This window comes from Lonchura striata, chromosome 13, assembly GCF_046129695.1.
Source record: "Lonchura striata isolate bLonStr1 chromosome 13, bLonStr1.mat, whole genome shotgun sequence".
NCBI lineage: Eukaryota > Metazoa > Chordata > Aves > Passeriformes > Estrildidae > Lonchura > Lonchura striata.
In genome coordinates this window covers 17384675-17403281 of record NC_134615.1, presented here as the reverse complement: position 1 = coordinate 17403281, position 18607 = coordinate 17384675, and the positions used below count along the sequence as shown (strand labels likewise).

At 46.7% G+C, this 18607-nt stretch overlaps 1 protein-coding gene across 2 annotated transcripts; it reads right to left on the bottom strand.

Annotated features, from left to right (window-relative positions):
* Positions 1-566: 566 nt before the first annotated feature.
* KATNB1 (katanin regulatory subunit B1) lies at positions 567-18544 on the bottom strand. 2 transcript variants are annotated; one of them, XM_021541168.3, is made up of 19 exons: positions 18066-18544; positions 14719-14849; positions 12551-12668; positions 10769-10869; positions 10210-10251; positions 9467-9550; positions 8396-8511; positions 7816-7887; positions 7403-7553; positions 6827-7014; positions 6574-6704; positions 5715-5762; positions 5467-5543; positions 4706-4825; positions 3787-3936; positions 3396-3472; positions 2928-3002; positions 2142-2258; positions 567-1560 (listed from the first exon to the last, which is right to left on the bottom strand). In XM_021541168.3, the coding sequence occupies exons 1-19, from the start codon at positions 18103-18105 to the stop codon at positions 1428-1430; spliced, it is 1971 nt and encodes a 656-aa protein (XP_021396843.2). In that variant the 5' UTR covers positions 18106-18544; the 3' UTR covers positions 567-1427. The 2 variants fall into 2 exon arrangements, with proteins under 2 accessions (XP_021396843.2, XP_021396842.2); XM_021541167.3 differs by having other exon boundaries at positions 6574-6707; positions 18066-18542.
* Positions 18545-18607: the final 63 nt, after the last annotated feature.

The following is an 18607-nucleotide window of genomic DNA, read 5'->3' as shown; positions in this document are numbered from 1 at the left end:
GGCTTTAGCTTTCTTGATGGACCCACTCCACCTCCCCAGAACAGCCTTCTGAATGCTGGCTTGGGAGCTCAGAGGCAGCATTGCCACTCTTGCCCAGATCTGCTGGAGAGCCAGGGGAGGGAGATCTGTGTGCAGCCAGGGAGAAGGATGAGCCCTAAATGATGACACTGCTCCTTGGGCTGAGAACAACCCAGCAGAGTGAAATTGCCCCCAGGATTTCCACAAGCCACCTGGCAAGTGCTGGTTCTCCTGTTGTTCACCACAGCCTCCCAGCAGGAAGGGTGAGAATGGTCAGCTTCCTCTGGGACAGGCAGGGAACAGACCCCTGCTTTTCCTGGGCACTCCCAGCCAGGAGCCATGCCAAGGTGAAGAGCACTCCAAGAGATACAGGCATTTAACACAACTTTAAAAAAAATTACAAATATTTTAATAAAATTCATTATAAGTTACAGATTCCTGGAGAACAGGCTCCAGTGTATAAAATGGGAGACAGGCTGGGAAGAGCAGGGAAAGCACCAAAGAGGAACCTCTTTCCCCAGAGGAAAGAAGAAAGAGGGACAGAAAGGTTCTGACAGACATTTATTCAGGGGGAAAAACCAAAAACAAACCTCTAAGAATGGTCTAGTGGATGTAGAAAGACATAATTCAGTCCATGTCCCTCTGTTCCTCCACCCTTCCAAATCCTCACCCCCAAAGGCAAGCACATACGATGAGTCCTGCTTATGTCACATGTTTTAAGAGGACCAGGTAGACCTCAGATCCAAGGACAGTCTGAAGACACTGATCCTCTGCAGCCCTGGGTGCCAGCAGGGATGTCTGAGAAGCCAAGAGAAGGTCTCTTGGTTCAGGTCCTAGAGATGCACCAGCACAGCGGCACAGTGTCCTTGCCCACGTCAGATGAAGCCAAAGGGGCTGGTCCCCCAGGGCAGTTGAAGTCCCTTCGGTATGGAAAGGGCATCCACCCCACAGCAGGCTTTTGTGGGGCAGTGGCTGCAGTCAGCAGCTGCACAGCGAGAGCGGGGCCCTGGCCCACAGGGCCAAGCGACAAGAACCGACAGCACAAGCGGGAAGGAGGGGTGACAGCAGACTCAGAGCCCTCCTGCAGGGACCGGCCAGCACACAGAGCAGCCCAGAGCTTGATGCTGAGATGAAGAGCTGAAATGAAGCAGCTTCCCTACAGGGCTTTGTGGAGCCCTCCACCCGCCAGGGCCCCTCACAGAGCACACACGTCTCTCCACTCAGGTCCTCCATCCAGCCCGTAAGGCACCAGGGCTGGGTGGGCGACCAGCCAGGCAGATTCCACTTCCCCACCATGCTGGAGAGGGGCAGGGGGAAAAGACGGACACATGGAGAGATCTGAAATCCAGCCAGACCACGAGCAGGGGAAGCTTGGCCACCTGTATTTGTACATGAGGAGGTGGTGGCTGTTAGTCCAGGACAGCCATGAGGAGAAGCAGTTCCCGAAAGGCACTACCATGGCGGCCACTGAGCCCAGACTTGTTCTTGACAACATTGCTGATGTTTTTCAGCTGCTTGTAGCACAACTTGCATTTGTGAAGCCTGGAAAAAAATGACAGCAGACACAGCATGAATCCCTAGTTGCCCGAGGTGCAGCAGTTCCTGCAGTGCCAGAGAGGCAACTCAGGCAGGAGAGAAAAGCCCTGAAAATGGCCTGGAAGAGACTGAAATATGAGCACAGCTCTGTGAAAACACCAGGCATTCAGCCCACATCCTGATGAGACAGGAGAACAGCATCCACATAAGGGCTCTTTCAGCCCTCTTCTCCCCTTGGCAGTACAGTCCAGGGAAAAAGGAGGTGCTATTTTCCAAAAGCTAATTCTCAGTGAGGAGCTACCCTGTGAATGAACTCAAAATCCAGGGGCTGGCTACCAAATCATGTTTCTTGTGAGGCAGAGGGGAAAGCCACAGGGCAGCTTTACTCCCAGTACCTTGTTTAGGTATGACTCAATGCACAGAGGCAAAGAGAAAGGCAGCCCTTTTCCTCTGAGCACGAGGGATTGGTGTTTGCAGACAAAGGGAAGGCATGTCCAGTCTGGTATCAGAGCCCTGATGGCAAGGGCAAAGCTCACCCAAGAGAAAGGCTGGTCCCAGGAGGGACCAAGTGGAAGTATGTGCCTCACCTTTCCTCTCTGCTGATGTCCACTCCAACAGAAGGTGGTGCAGTGAGCATGTCTGTGATGAGTGGCAGGAATCTCTGGAGAATGAGTTTCAGGGATGTGCAGCCAGTCTGCACATAACTGAAAAATAGAGAATGGGGTCCCACTTGAATGTCATTCCTGTCCCCCTAGCACACAGCCCTCAAACAACTCCACTCCACCACCTGTAACCAGGGAAGGAGAGCAACAGCCAAGTACCAACAACACATCTGAGTCCCAAAGTTTTCACAAAGCAAGTCTGTTCCAAAGGTCCTGGCCCACACTCCACCCAAGGGGGACCTCTCTGCTCAAGGGCAGAGATGTCCTGCCAAGGGAACCTGGCAGGAACCTCTCTCCCAAAAGAAAGGAAGAGCAAAAGCTCCATCTTAAGACAGGCTGCAATTTCTCCCCCTAAAGATGAGTCCCCAGGGCTGTTGCAGGACTTCATTCCTTGTCCCAAGTGGACAGCTTCATTCCCAGCAGTGTGCAAAGCCCATTTGTTTTACATTACCCCTCCTGGCTGCCAGAGCTGTCTTAAACCAAAACATCTAAGACAAAACCCACTATCCTTCTCTTCCTGCCCATGCATATTTTCTGTATCTTTTCCCACACACACTGGCAACTCCATAATTCTTTTTAAGGCGTATTAGCATGAGACTGTATCTGCAGTGATTTCTCAGGATTTTCCTTCAGGTACAAAATACCCAGCACAGCTCCCCTATCACTACTTACACCCTGTCCCTCAAGCACACTATGTTCTTGAGACCTCACCTTTCATATTTACTTTGGAGTAGTTTTTCTATCTGTGGCAAGACTATAGTACACAAATCCAGCTTCCAGAGAGACCTGAAAAGAAAAGGACATATCCTGAGACTGGAGACTGAGGCTTTACAAAGCCGAGCTGACACAAATAAAACTTCCTGGCAAATGCCCAGACAGATACACTCAAGTTCACAGAGCAAGTTCACTGACTCCCCCTCGTGAGAGAAAGTGGCAGGTTCGGATATATTTCTTTGACCCTCAGCAGAATCCCTTTATAAAGCCCCAATACTCTGATTTTCCTTGGCCCCAAATAAATCCAGCTGTTACTGTCACTGCAGGCTTGAAGATGTGACTACAAGCACATTAATTTCATGCTGCCATGGCCCACTGGACACGGGGCAGGTACAAGGCAGAGCTCCCAGCTCCCAGTCAGGAAGCTCTTAGACATCCCAGGGGCTGACCCCATCCAGGACTCACGGTTTTTGGTTGACAATATTCAAGAGATCCACGACAACAGACAGATCATTGATTGCCACTGCAGAGTCCAGAGAGTTCTGAGAGAGAAGGGGAAGAAAAGTCATCTATTGCATAGGTCAAACTGGTTAGGCTAATACAAATTAGTATTTAGTGCTGCTTTTACAAAGTAAGGTACAGGAAACATGAAGTTGGCTAGGGAAGAGAGCTCTCTCATGGGAAAGTTTTCTCCATGTTTCTTTGTGACCAGTCAGCTGCAGCACTCTGTGGTGCATCCCTTGGGATGAAAGCTGTGAGACTCTGTGTACCGTATGAGGCAGAATCAGGCCCAGAGAAGCAAAGAGAGCTGCTCAGCTGCTCCCCTCATGAGCCTCAGACATTTCCACATGCTTGCCTTGATGTCACTGGTGCTCCACACAGCCCGCACAGCGTCCAGGTTCTTGTGGCGGCTGGTGAGCACCACGCACATGGTCTCGTGGCCTTTCCTGATCTGGGACATGGCCTCCTCATCCACCAGCTCCGTCTGGCTTTGGCTTTTCACAGCCTGGAAGTACAGACACCAGTAACACAGCAGGATGGCACAGAAGGGTGGGAGCATTCTCTGCCTAGGTGAGAGCCAATTTCGGTGCAGAGACTGACAGTGAATACTGACTTCCTTGCAGACGGTTGTAAAAACCTTTTGAAATGGAAATGCTTAATTTGTTCTGATTTCAGTTACTTATTTCCTGCTTTTTCTACTACATCAATCACAAACATGTTTAAAGCTTTGGAAAAACTCCCAAAAAAGGTGAATTTAAAGTAAGTTTTCAAAATCAATATGTTTTAATGAAGAAATGTTTTCACACAAACCCATTTTTCTTGTGTGAAACACTTGTCTGGGAACTACAAGTTTTACTACAAAGCATAATTCTTACGTAATTCATTAGACTCTCAATTTGCTTCCTGCCCAGGACATGATAGAACCACTACTTCCTTCACTCACATTTAGAGTTTGGAATCATCAAGATGCTCTCATCTTCACCCCTTTTTAGGACAAGGGAATACCCTCCCCCAGGAGAGACTAAGAAGCCTCCAAGATGCAAGAGGCAGAGTCCTGTGAAATTATTACATACATGTAATGGCAGACACTAATTTTTTAAATGAACCACTGTGTGGTACATGGATAGTTCAGTGATTGTCTCACCCCTTGCTCTCTGCTTTGGTAAGAGTAGGGCTCAACTCTGCTGTATTTATACCTATCTCAATGGGGAACCCCCTTTCTGATGCCACCCAACACAGACATTGGCTGGAAAACATTGTCCAGAGACACTTACTGGGAGAAAGTCAGAGGCCTTCAAGCCAATGGGCTCATTCCTGGCTGCAGGAATTACTGATGGCTCTGTCCTGGTCAAAGAAGTTGAGGAGGCAATTGGTGGCCTCTGGACTGGATCAGGCTGCAGGAGAAAATGGGATAAAAGCTCTAGCAGGAACAGTTTGGCCCTAGTCTGATGACCTTTATTTCTGACCTGCTTTCTTCTCACAGCAGGGCCCTAACACACAAGCAGTCTCCAGTTTGCAAGAATAATTTAAGAGGCAATAAAGTGTCTCTCAGGTACACACCATGATGCAATTAAAGATTGTAAAGAACATGGAGATGCCCCAGCAAAAGTGTCAAGTGCTGTTATTGTTATCTGAAATTAGGGCAATGGGCTGTGGCCAGCCTGAAGGCTAAGAGAGAATTCTAAAGAAGCCAGTAAAATGAATACTGGCCCATCAGCTGCTTGCACTTTTGGCAACAAAACAGCCTCTGTTCAAGCATTTGTAGAAACCTGGCACTTGATTCTCTGAGTGCCCCAATTTTGAGATGCAAGGAGAAGCACCACTGCAAGCACAAGCAAACTAACAACAGAGCCTGTCAGAGGCTTGGCCTTGGTTCCACTGCTAAGGCAAGACACTTGGCAGCACAAAGCCTGGAGCTGCACTTTTACTGCCCTGCAGTGAAGGAGTCAGCCTGAGCAGAAATCACAAACTCTCCAGCTCTGCACATGGCTCAGAGGGAGCAGGAACAGCGATTCACGGAGCATTCAGTACGTACAAGTTCCTGCTTTGGCAGCGAGGTCTGGACATCCGCAGCTTGGCTGGGCTTCACTGCTTCCTTTGCAGCTCCAGGCTCTACCAAGAGGGAGAGAAGTGGGGAAGCAGAAACTGATTGTTACTTTCAAGAGTTGAGAGCAAACGTTCTGTTTAGCTATATTGCAAGGAGTAATTTCTGCCTTCAGGCAGCTCTCCCTCTTTTGAGGGCCATTAACCCCATCCCCACCAAGGGGTTATTTCCATACTCACCATCCTCAGGAGGGGCAGGAAAGGGCTCATTCCGAGGAGGAGTTCGGCCTACAGAAAAAGATTTAAACAATAAATAAATGAAGGAGCATCCAAGGCTACAGATAAGTGGTAAGTCAACCTTGGAGCAGAGAAATCTCCAACAACTCCACACATGAGGGCAATCAGTGATACAACAAGCAAAGTTATCTCTTTTGGACCTTGACACTATTGTTGAATTTAGCTAAAAGCTTTCAGCCTTCATGGATACAAGGGACAAAACTGACCCCTGTGGTTCACTGCTGCTGTAGAGGTATGAAGTGTGAGACAAGGCACTGTCATGACAAATAATATTAGGAAAAATCTACCTCCTGTTATTGATTTATATAAGTAAATTAAAATAATGCAATTAATTCCTCAGAAAGAGTATCTCATTTTTATCATTTGCTTAAAAATGAGATACAGACACTGCACAATGCCTCCTAAACAACAGTCTTTGCTTTAACAAAATATTTTGCCTTTCCTTCTTTAATGAAGACTGCTGATTTTGATACGCATATCAAAGTTCTAAGCTAATAAAATTCCCTTAACACTCTAATCAGAACATGAAGGCAGCATATTTGCAATGAAGCTCTGGATTCTGAGCCAGGCTTCAAACAGGCATCACTGTACCCTTGTAAAGCTGCCTCCTTTTAAGCCATTCACCAACATGATCTGTGTGTCACTGTCCAAGCACAGAATATTAAAGTAAGGTTTCTAAACTCCCCAGTCACAGGTGAAGTCTCTGTTACAGTAAGCCAAAGGTCAGTTCTATAAAATCAGTTTAGTGCCCTGATGTCAAACCCAAACACTACTCAAAAGCACTATAAACCCTGGTACTGACAGATTGCATTCTTGGGCTGGAAGATCTCTTTGTAATCCTCCTGGTTCTGGATCTCAGCCTTTGATTCCTTCTCATCCCGGTCATCTTCACTGCTAGGACTGTGCCTCTCACTCTCTGAGTTGTGCTTCACTCTGCTGTGGAAAAAGAGTTGTTGTCAGGGGAAGCCATACTGTCAGAGAGAAAGAGAGAACACTCTGTGTGTGGAACATTTCCTTAAAATCTGGAAACTCAACAAGCCAGCAGACTGCCTCACCTCTGTGGCTTGCTGCAGCTCGTTGAGGGCCTGTCATAGATGCGGCGAAGGGAGGACCCTGTGGGGGTAGGTGGCACAAGAGGCTGGTCGTCCCTGATCAACCCGTGAGGAACAGAATCTGACTTTGGGACTCTGCTGAGATCCACCACGAAGGAAGAGACTGTGCTTTGTGCAAAGGAAACTCCTATCTGCAGAGGCAAAAGATCAAGAGAATTCACCAAGGAGTGGGGTGCATACCAGCCCTTTTGAGAACAGGCATGATGGAGTGACCCTGAGCAACTGTGCTTGAGGACTGCTCAGTTCAGTGCTGCGGATTTGTCAACCTGAAGTTGCCAGCGATTTATGAAAGGCTTGGATAAAACTTTTACCAAGCATAGCTTCTAAATACTGGTCAAACTAAGCTCCAGTTCTTTCCTCCAGAAGGCAGAGATACGAAGTGGAGCACAAGGCACACAGCCTTTGGGCATGCTTCAAGGCCTGACACAAGCTTACAGGTCTGAAGGCCTGCAAGGAGGCAGAAGGATTTTATCTTGTATTTCACAGCTGCCTACCCCCACCTCAGGAGCAGTGTCTTACCAGCTGGTTGTTGCTGATAGACAAGTCAGCTACTTTTCCCCAGTTCACCAAGACCACATCAAAACAGCGCTCTGGCTCCCAGCCGTACACACGCAGCGAATCCTGGAAGCCACTGTACAAGCAGCAGCCATCCGGGTTGAAGAGCACACACCTGGGAGGAAGGCAGGAGAAGAATCAGGCACAGCATTCCCACCTTGCTCAGTCCTTGTGGATCTCTGACTACACTGAACACCTTCAGTTCTGTTTCTAACAATGAACCTTGCAATGTGGTGTTCACCTGTGCAACCTGGTGGGTCTGTGCCCTATGTCCAACAGCCCAAACTTCTCCCCAGTAAAGTCTCTCTCTGAGGAAACCCCTCCTTCATCCCACCTTTAGTCTCTGCCTAGCACATTTCAGTAGGAATTTAATGTACCTGACAGGAGTGGCCTCCTCTTCAATACAGCTCACAACTTGAAATTTCTCCAAGTCCCAGAACCGAACAGTCCTGTACACACAACACAACAAAATTCATTTCTCATGGCTCTATAAAACACAGTAGGATCCAGATTTTAAACAAAACACTAACAGAATGACTTTTGCAGTTGTGCACAAACAGTGACCCTACACAGAAAGCTGGTCTAGCTAAGATCCATGAATCCAGACAGAGATACTTAGAGGCTCTAGCCATGGACAGGCATTTAGAGCTAACACAGATCTCAGAGGACACCCTGCCAGCTGAGCAGGGCTGCCTCCTGTTCACACAGGATGTCAGCTGGGTTTGTGACAGGCTTGGGGCTACACTTTGATTTTTAGTGTGGCAGCAGGTGCCATAAATTTTGGATGAGAAGGGAGGATCTCCATGTTCTGCCCATCACAGATGTCATGTCCTGCTATCTACATGTCTGGCTCTTGCAATGGCAGGTTTGAATTGAGTGACATATTCCTACAAGGAAGGGCATGAGGAAATGGAAAAGACATATACATTTCCCTTCTTCCTCCCTCCCCTTATGTACCTGTCAGAGCTGCCAGAAGCCAGAAGGTACTCATTGGGATGGAATTCAACAACGTTTACTGGGCCGGTGTGTCCTGTAAACTCAAACATTAACTTCCCAGCAGTCAGATCCCACAGCTGAAAGGAGGAAAGAACAGAGGCTCTTGAAGAGATTTCCAATACACTTGGGATTTCCTTGTACAGGCAATTTTCTAACACTTCCACTCTCCAAGAACAGACCCAAGTCTGTCAAAGATGGCAATAATCAGGGAAAGGGTACCATCCAAATAATTTAAGGCTTTGGTTTGGGTTTGTGTTGGTTGTTTTTTTTGGTTTTTTTTTTGCATTATCTTTTATTTTCCATGTAACTTGTCCCCTAGAAGTTTCTGGTTTATATTTAGAGACTGAGACAAAATAGAGCAGTTCCATCTGTCCCTTACAGACTGTATCTCAAACATGAACAAACAAAGATCCAAAAGCTCTGAATCCCTTAGCAATTCCTTCTTCCTGTGCTCTATTCTCCATTTGAAAATGCAGTGAAATAACTGATCAGTTAATTTCATGTGAAACTGAAAATAAAATCAGTCCTTCATCTCCTTTCCTCCATACTCCATGTGTAACAACTGAAATCATTACTTCAGTCAACACTTTCCTGAACTCTTTCTCTTGCTCTGCTTAGTCCTGACAGCAATTTTCAGGCTGATAATCACACCTAATGTGTATAACACAAACAGAGCCAGAAATTAGTCTGGTGAAGCAATTTGCTGTGGACAATTCATTTTACAAGGTTATTGAGGCCAACATTCAGGTATCACCACTCTACTACATCAAAACATTGGTTTTTCTGTGAGTAATAGTCTCTTCAAATGTGTCTGCTGGAAGGGCATTTCAACATGCAGCTCTTCCATGGGTGCTGTGGGCCATCAGACAGGATCCCCATAAGAGAACCAATCTCTGCAAAGCCATGGGGCACAGCCAGCTGCCAAATGAACTAAGGGTATTTATGAGTGAGTGCTGGTAATGCCTGGTAAAAAGGCAATCCCAGCATTCCCATGTGCCACAAGCACATATGGAAGGTGTCACAATAAATTACCTTTACAGTGTGATCATCAGCAGCAGAGGCCACCCATTTCCCATCAGGGCTGAAGCGGAGACACCGAACTGCTTCTGTGTGACCCTGAAATCAGGAAAACAAACAGTGTTCTGGCTTGTGTCTTTCAATCCTATACAATATATTAAACCAAAACCAATTAAGTGTTTTACAGAGCTCACAGCTTGCAGAACATGACATTGTACTCAAGACGCTACACCCAGCCACACTAAATGTGTATAATCTCTCTCACCTAGTCCCTTATGACATCAGTTTAAGTATGGAAAATACAGATCTGGCTACATTAATAAGAATCAGTTTCTAAATTACAGATTTACATATGGTCAGATAGAAGTGCTGTGACACTTATCTCTGGTCTCTACATGAAATTAATATACAGCAAGTTCTTCAGATAGAAAAAGGTCCCAAGAACAGAACCATCTCAGTGCAGTGGTAATACCATTAAGAACATAAAGAAACCCTCACGGATGCTCTCCATCCCCCACTGAAGTCATCCACACTATAGCACATGATACCCATTGATATCCTATAATATCCATTTCATGTTCTCATGCAGCTTGCAGAGGCTTGCTGAGGTTTGCCAGGCCACTTCACAAATCATGCAGATCTTATTTTCATGCTGGAAATCCAGGAAGTTCATTGTACATAATCACATTTAGGTTTGCTCACAAGTCCTCAAAATAAATATTTATCCCCTCTTTGCAAAATCTAATGAAATATTTTACCTTGAATGTGAAGATACAGCCTTTTCTTCTTACATCCCAGAGCTACAAGGAAGAAAAGCAAACAAATTGTATGTTTAGAGCAGTATGTTGGGAGCTCAAGGGTCCTGCCAGAACAAGGGATCTCTGTGTCACTAAGCTAACAGATACTGCAGAATGAATGGGCTGCTGAACCCCTGTAGGCCTTAGGGGTATTTTCTAACTCTCCAAGTGAGAATCACTCCTGGAAGGTATCTCTTACTACAGTAGCTCAGTTCTGACAGCCAAACACCAGCCTGAGGAAGCAGATACAATCCACAGCAACTAGGACATCTGTGCTTGCTGACACCAGGTCTTGGCTGGCACCTTACTCAGAGCCACATTCCACACCAGAGGAGTCACATTTATGAGCTGGCTGTGAAAATACACACACAGATTTCACAAGCACTCACAAACACACCTGCCCACACATGGAAATGATGATGTGCAGCATCCATCAACAGCTTGACAAAAAACATGTTCTGGCACTGTTCAAAACAAAGACACCGCAAAAGGAAAATCTCTGGTGGAAGCTGGGTTTTACCTTAATGTTGGTGTCCAAAGAGCCAGATGCCACAAAGCTTCCAAAAGGATGGAAATGAAGGCTGCAGATATTCGCTTTGTGACCTGGTAGGGTACGAAGAACTGGGAAACGGAGAGGCAGAGCAGAGAGAAGGAATAGGGGAAAAACATTTAATAGTTCATTTCCACCAAACACCATGCAGAACTGTAGCTATACTATCCCCGCTATTATTTTATGGAAATACACATTATTTTGTGGAAATGCCTCTGACTTCACCCCAGCAATGCAAAGAAACAGCAATAGAAAGCTCATGATCAATGAACTTAATGACAGTTCTGTCCTTAGGTATGGAAACTACAGACAGAACTCAAAAAGATCTCCATTCTGAAATGAGGCAGCTGGCAGGCAGTGCAGCTTTCCATTTGTTACACAGCCAGCAAAAGGGGCCGGAGGAGGAACAGTTTTGGCTGGGAAGTAAAGTGAAACAGTATTGGCTGCCTGCAGCATTCACCCTGCAGTTATTAGACAGACCCTTTCCCAGGACTCAGCACCCCATCTAGGCACCACCTCTTAGGTTCCAATATTCACCCTGGAGTCCTTCAATTGCCCCTTGCAAGAATTACCATAAAGACAGGAAATGGATGGTTAGGAAGCAGGAGACAAAGAAACGATCAGTGTTTCAGCAAGTCATCAAGTAACACCCCCTGTAATTCTGGAAACCAGAAAGGACCAGTAGAACTGGTACATCATATCTTGGCAAGCAGTGACAAATGCAGAACTCAGCTCTAAGAAAAACTGCTCAGATAATAACAAGGGCAATCCCTCTCCCTCATCCGTCATCTGGAACAAGCTGATGATTCCCCTGGCAGAAATTAGCTCTTGAGCCAGAGCTGGGGTGGACATTTGCACAGACATTGGCTCATAGGTCTTCTAATAAATGCAGCCAGATCAGCTACTCCCCACAGGCAGAGCCAAACTATTCCATAACTGAACTGATTCTAACTGTCTGAGTGACATCAGTGCTTTCCATTATTGATGCTGCCTGGGGTTTGCCTCCTTAGCTTAGCCAGTGTAAGTCTATTTTCATTATACATTCCTTCTATTAACAAGTAGTAACCTATAAGAAATATTCAGTCATTTTCTGGTGTTCCTGCTGGAATGCACTCAAGTGATTTATGATACCTTTTCAAACTCATTCCTCATTTGAGGAAAATGCAATAAATAAAGCATGACTCAACAGTGGTCTTTAAAGGATCAGAGATTGATGAGTTCATAGCTTTTACAGTTTATTAAAAATTAGGCCTTTGTCTATTTCTGTGGCCATGAAAGAGCAGGAGAGCAGAAAAATCGCTAGAGGAAAAAAGAAAAGCTAGAACCTAAGAACAAGAAGTCAACAAGCAGAGGATTCCTGCATTTATGCAGAACCTAATAAACTTAAAACTTCCAATCTGGTTTGGGATCCTTTTATTAAGGTTGACAATTTTGAATACAAATTCTATAATGCCTAGTTATCTGTACGTGCATGGAAAATGGAATATAGATTTTGACACACTCAGGTCAAAACCACAAAAACTAGTTCCTCAGATCAGTGTCCCCAAAACATGTCCAAATTTCTGCTCAAGCATGAATACACAGCTCTAACCCTCAGTAGAAGGGCAAAAAAGGGAGATGCAGATGAAGATAAAAGCAAACGAGGCTCCGTTCCTTCTTAAATCAGGAACTTTCTGGGTCAGTATAGACATTAAACATAAGGATTCCCCATAAAGTGTGTATGACCAGGAGCAAAATCTCCTGGGCACATACCTTTGGCAGCTTCCAGGTCCCAAACTCGAATGGACCCTGACCGGGACCCTGCAACTATGAGCTTCTCATTTGGGTTGACTTGTAGGCTCTCAATGGGGGTTGTGTGGCCTGTCAGGCTCTGCAAAGAAAACCATCAGGATCAGTCAACAGCTGCTGGCACAGCCCTGTAGGAACATGGCATTGTTCATACTCGAGGGGAACTCTTCAGCCATGAGCTGGGACCACCTGGCTGTGCCAGTCCTTTTTCCTCAGCAGCCAGCAGGGTGGCAGGGCACTCTAAAGCCCATCACTGCACCCAGCACAGCACACCTGTCTTCCCACATTATCTTTGGAGTAACTTTCTGGGGCACGCTGACTAAGTTTCAAAGGATGCATCAACAGAGACACAGGTAGTTAAACATTAGGTGCGGATGCTCAGACATGGCTGACACATTCTTACATCATAAAAATTATGCTGTAGTAGCACAATGCCACCGTGTTTGCTCTAAATAGGTCATCTAAGTGTCATGAAGCAGTTACAAAATCCAAGCAAGAGCAAAAGCAGGGCTACTTTGAAACCTTCACCAAGCACTGAGCCCCAGGTTGCTGCCAGCAATGGATGTCACAGTGACAGCATGGTGCTAACACTGAAGTACTGACTTGAGGCATAAGGCAGTAATTCACATAAAGTTCCTTTCATCCTTGAGCACCTGAAAGCTTACAAATTACATCAGCATTTTGAAAAGGCCTATATTTTAGTAAAACACAAGAATATTTAAAACCAGCTCTTGAAAAAAAATCCCACCACTGCAGACTTTCTGCTTGCCAAATAAGCAGTATTTTCTGCTTTAGTCCATCCTCAGATGTCTTTTTAAATAGCTACACTAGCTCTGTGCCTCCCACACACATACAGAGGCTGGGAATGCCAGTTGGAAGCTGCCTGTTCTTATGGAGCTTTCTTAGGAATCCATGTGCAATTGAAATTCTTTACAAAATCCACAGTTGCAACTGCCATTACCAAGAACTGAACCTCACACTTAAACCAAGTCCCAGTGTAACTTGAAAAGTTCCTCTTCTTCCTCTTTCCCAACATAAACATCTATAACCATTATAATATAAACACTGAAAATGAACTTCAGAGGACAACCCCAAAAATCAAGGTTCTTTTGATACACAAGAATGGCACAAGCAGCTTCAGTCAGTCCCTGCCTCTCAGAAACAGCAGCTTTCAGCATCTGTGGTTCCAGAAAGCACAGGAGAGGTGCAGCTCTGCCACCACAGAAAGGTACAGAGTTAGTCCTTCAACCTTCTTCTCTAGTAAGGCAATAATCCAGTTTCAAACTGGAGTCATGCCATCACCAAGGGCCTGAAAAGACACTGCTTAACTACACTATGCAAAAAGCACAGCCCTGCCAAAGGTGGCCGTTCACACACTTAATGAACAGAAAAAAAAAGTGGACAAAATCTCCTTTTAGCCTTTATAATCTGACTTTCCTGTTTTTTTTTCTCACAAGGCTCACACTGGCTAGAGCAACGCCTTTGATACCACAACATTATTGTGTTGTTAATTAAACAAATGACAAGAGATGTGCTAAAGTTGGTTTCATACAACACCCACTCAAAGTGATGCAGGATATCTGTTAAATATATATTTATGGTGCTCTTTAGTGATCACTGCTGGGGTAACCCTACCCTTGCTAAAACACTCCAACCAGAGTTACTCCTCCCCAGCCTAAAGCAAACAAAACTATTGTAGCAACTTTCATGCTGACAGTTAAGGCACAAGTGGGAATGGATCCTGCTGGGAATATCTCCTGCTGTGACTGCAAATCCCAGGGTATAAAACTGGCCCCTGTAGCCCGCACTGTAAAACTATAGCTGTTCTTGTACAAAACTCTTCCTTTAATTACCTGTAGCCTGGTAATATAATAAAGCACAGTATTTATTATCTGAGTAAGCACTGGTCCAGCTCAAGCACTCCCACAATGTCTTTAGAGCAGTGGTCTCACCAAGCACCCAGTTCTGTCCCTATCTTTACCTAGAATCTGGTTACACAGCTTTGTGTTGGCAAACTCTACTCAGAAGTCCCACAGGCTCCACCTCAACAATCTTTCCCCTCATTCTCTACCCTCCAAACCTCAGAATCAATATTCCCATCCCCCAAAAGCTGAAAACAGGCCTGCTCTTACCATGATGCAGTTGGGCTTGCTAACTGACCATATGTTGACACGACAGTCGTCTCCTCCAGTGGCCAGCATCCGGCCTGAACCCTTTCCCAGGACTACTGAGGATACATTGCTGCTGTGGGCCATGATCTCTTCTGCACAAAACAAAGCAAACACTTATTACAGATCAGTAATAAAAATTTTCAATCCATCCCTACAAAAGGTCTAAAATTTCTTTCTCCAGAAACACTTTCCAGTTTCCACTGGACAAGCTGCAGCAGCCCACTGTTCAGATAAGAAGTCACACTATTATCTTGCTTTGAACAGTCCTTCTTGGCTCTTCCTGCTGCACTTAAAACATTTGCCGATCAAAGTTTCATGACTCCAGGGTTCACATGGCTTACAAAAAGCATCTCCTCTCACCTGCAGCAGCTCAGGAGCTTTTAAAGATTTGCTCAAGTGCAGCAAGGCACTTTACCTGCAATAATGCACAGCAGCCAGAGTCATGTAGTGAAAGGCCCTCTAATCCTGTTCTAGAGAGCAGCAGCAGACAGTCCAACCTGTGAGGAACTGGCAGAGGAGCAGCAGTACAGTTTGTTACCTTACTCAGAAAAAAGCCAGACTCAGCAGTGGGGAGAGGTGGAGCTCCTTTCCCTGAGCTTTGGCAGAGGCTTTGCTCCATCCCCACTAGAGAACACAGGCAAAAGTGAGCACTGCAGGGCATGCAGCTGTGACAAAGGAGGGCGAATATCCATTCAAATGGGCAGAAACTAACAAATCTGATAGATGCTAAATGACTGTTAAAAAATTGGGAGCTGAGGGGATGCTCTGACACTGCAACAACAGAACTCTATGAAAACTCCATCATAAAGAAACCAATTTGGGGCAAAAAAGAAGCCAAATTAGCATATTTGCTTACACATCTCACAGTGGCATTTTAAATTCACTCAAAATTTTGGCAGGGACTTTTGACAGATGCATTGACCAATATCTTCATCTAACTGTTCTCTTCTTTGAAACGTCACAGGATTTGCATGCCTCATAGTTATGAAACTGTAAAAATGGTTATGAGTCTATAAAAAGGCTAGGTAGCATCAATTCAGCTTTCATTCAGATTGTTTGGCTGGGAGAAGCAATGTGATCATTTTACATGCAACACTAATCCAAAAGGATTTTGGATGACTGCAATAATAATTACAGGTACTCTGATCTCAAACTCTCAAGAGTGGTTTTCTGAAAGCAAAACTGCGCAACTTTCACTTGGGCTGGAGAAACATCTTTCAAATTACAAAGGTGACTGGACCATAAATTACATGTGAAGGGCAAATCTGAAAATACACCTGCATTGTGTTGAAAGACCAAACTTCCACATAAAAATGCTTAAACAAAGCCTGTATGGATACACAGACTATAAGGTAACCAAAAGTACAATTAGCATTACTACACCAGCTCACTAGTTAAAATTGCAAGGACAGATGCTGTGTATTGCTGCTGAAATAAGTGTGTCATCAGCTCCACTTTTTCCTGTCTTGATTTCCTTCTTAATAATATATTGTAAGTTTAAAAGTCAATTGTGGAAGCATCCAACCCTCTGTTCCTAAAAGCCAGGTGATAAACTGATGTCTGCCTTGGGCAGAGAGGTTCATTTGCTCTCCCACAAGTCCCGTAAACCCACAAAATTTTTATTTTGTTAAGTTCTTGTCACCAGCTATCACTCACCAGCCCAGTAACACTCAACTCCTAATTAGCATTGCTGAAACATCCCTAACACTGGGAATGCTTTTCCCTCTAAAGAGGATGCTAAGGTGGGGTAGCAAAATGAAGATCAAGAACCTCTGCACACCTATGGAAAATGGAGATGGACAGACTTCCAGCTCTTCCTGCAACTGGAGTTTCTGGGACAGGAAGATATCATAGCAAACTGGCTTTCTGCTCAGAAAGATACGAAATTCCTAAGTCAGTAATCTCAGATGACTTCCTGTGTTACCAGCCAAGGACACTATTTCTGACAGCCAGTTTCCAGAGCCCACTCACTGACAAAAGCAACTGATCACATCCTATTGCTTCTGAGCATTCCTCAACAGCCCCTGTGAAATAACTCATCAGTGACCAGCTAGAAACTGATAGTCAGCAAGTGTCTACTGCTCCTTCAGAGGAAGAATAATGGACATTAAACCAGCATATTCTTACTGTCTGTTGCAAAGGAATTTCAAGAGGGTGGGACCCACAGGTCCTGCAAAGATCACCTAATTTCTCCTGCAGCAGAGAGCTCAGTGAGCCTTCTGTAACATGTGAGCACCAATGAAGGAAAACCCCATAGAGGCTAAGTTTGGGGCCTTCTCCCAGATACTGAGGGGATGCCCCATTATTATGTGTCTCACAAGAGCAGTTTCCATTGAATGACAAACTATTCTGAGTTGGAAGGGACCAAGGATGATCAAGTTCTACTCCTGCTTGTCCTACACGGGACAATCCCCCAGGACAGGCTGTAACAAACAGGCTTGGTGCTTTAAGTCCCTCCCTGGGGAGCCTGCTCCTGCTCCTGTGAAGATACAGAACTCTTTCCCAATATTAAACCTAAACATCCCCTGGCACAGCTCCAGAGGCTCGCTCAGGTCCTTTCACTGGTCACACACAGCAGAGATCGGAGCTGTCCCTCCAACGCACTCAAGAAGAAGCTGCAGCTCATGATAAGCTCTGCCCTCAGTCTCTTCCAGGCCGAAGAAGCCAAGAGATCTCAATCACTCCTTTGCATGGCTTCCCCTCTAGACCCTTCACCATATTCGCGGCCCTTCTTTGGATGTCTCCAAAAGCTTTCTATGGTTCTTAAACTGTGGGGCCCAAACCTGCCCCCAGGACCCGAGGTGAGGCTGCACCAGCACAGAGCAGAGTGGGACCATCACCTTCCTCGGCGCACCCCAGGGCACAGCTGGCCCTTTGGGCTACCAGGGCACACTGGTGACTCATTTTCAACGTGACACCGACCAGGAACTCCACATCCCTTTTTGTGGGACTGCTCTGCAGCCTCTCTTTCCGCAGTCTCTCCCTACATCCGGCGTTGTCCCTTGACAGGTGCCCCATCCCTCACCACTCGGTTGTTCTTGTACTACAGTAGAGACATGTGGGGTTAGACAGGCACTTAGCGCTGCAGCAACTATCCGTAAAAAATAAAGACAGTGACCCTTTGAAAACAGCACTGACAAGGCCACGCTATTGATTGTGCCGCTATGTTTTCCAACAGGACTTCCAGGAGCGAAAAATTCCAGTCAGCAATGTAGAAAGAGGGCTGGAGCACCACATGCAGGGCAGGGACGAGGTGGTTCTACCCCTCCCCGCTCCCAGCCGGGGCGGCTCCCCCGCCCGGCACTCACGCAGCTTCCACGCCGTCTTCGTGGTCACGGCCACGGCCATGGCTCCGCGCGGCGCCTCTCGGGCGGGCAGCGCCTTCCTCCTCCCGGCGAGGCTCCGCTCCGCTAGCGCGTCCTACGGCCAGGCCGCGCACCGGGGCTGCCCCGACCGTCCTGCGGGCACTCAAACACGGTCACGGCGAGACTCTCCTAAGAGGCGGCGCGGCGGGGGACGAGGCCTCACCGCTGACGAACATCACGGGACGGGAGCGCTGGCCGGGGCGAGGGCGATCGCCTGGAGGCTGGTGGCGGCGGGGCCCGGCAGTACCGGACCGGGACCCCCGCCCGCCGCCGCCCCGCAACCGGCCCCTCACAGCAACCCCGCGCCGCGCCGGGCGGTTGCCCGGGCTCCGCGCGCCGCTCGGCCAATAGGCAGCGAGGGCGGGGTGGTCGCCATGGCGACGGCGGCGCGGCCGCCACTCGCAGAGCGGCTTCTTGGCGGAGCCCCGCAGGCGCGGCCAATGAGGAGGCGGCGCTGCCGATGGGGGCCGCCATTTTGGGGGCCG

What these genes read in the sequence shown, in the direction of transcription:
- KATNB1 (XM_021541167.3), bottom strand. Translation starts at nt 18,105, where the DNA reads ATGGCCGTGGCCGTGACCACGAAGACGGCGTGGAAGCTGC. An exon ending in CTTTGGACACCAACATTAAG is followed by an intron (nt 10,252 to 10,768) that starts GTAAAACCCAGC and finishes TCTTCCTTGTAG; the next exon opens with CTCTGGGATGTAAGAAGAAA. An exon ending in AGGCCTCTGACTTTCTCCCA is followed by an intron (nt 3,937 to 4,705) that starts GTAAGTGTCTCT and finishes CTGTACTTCCAG; the next exon opens with GCTGTGAAAAGCCAAAGCCA.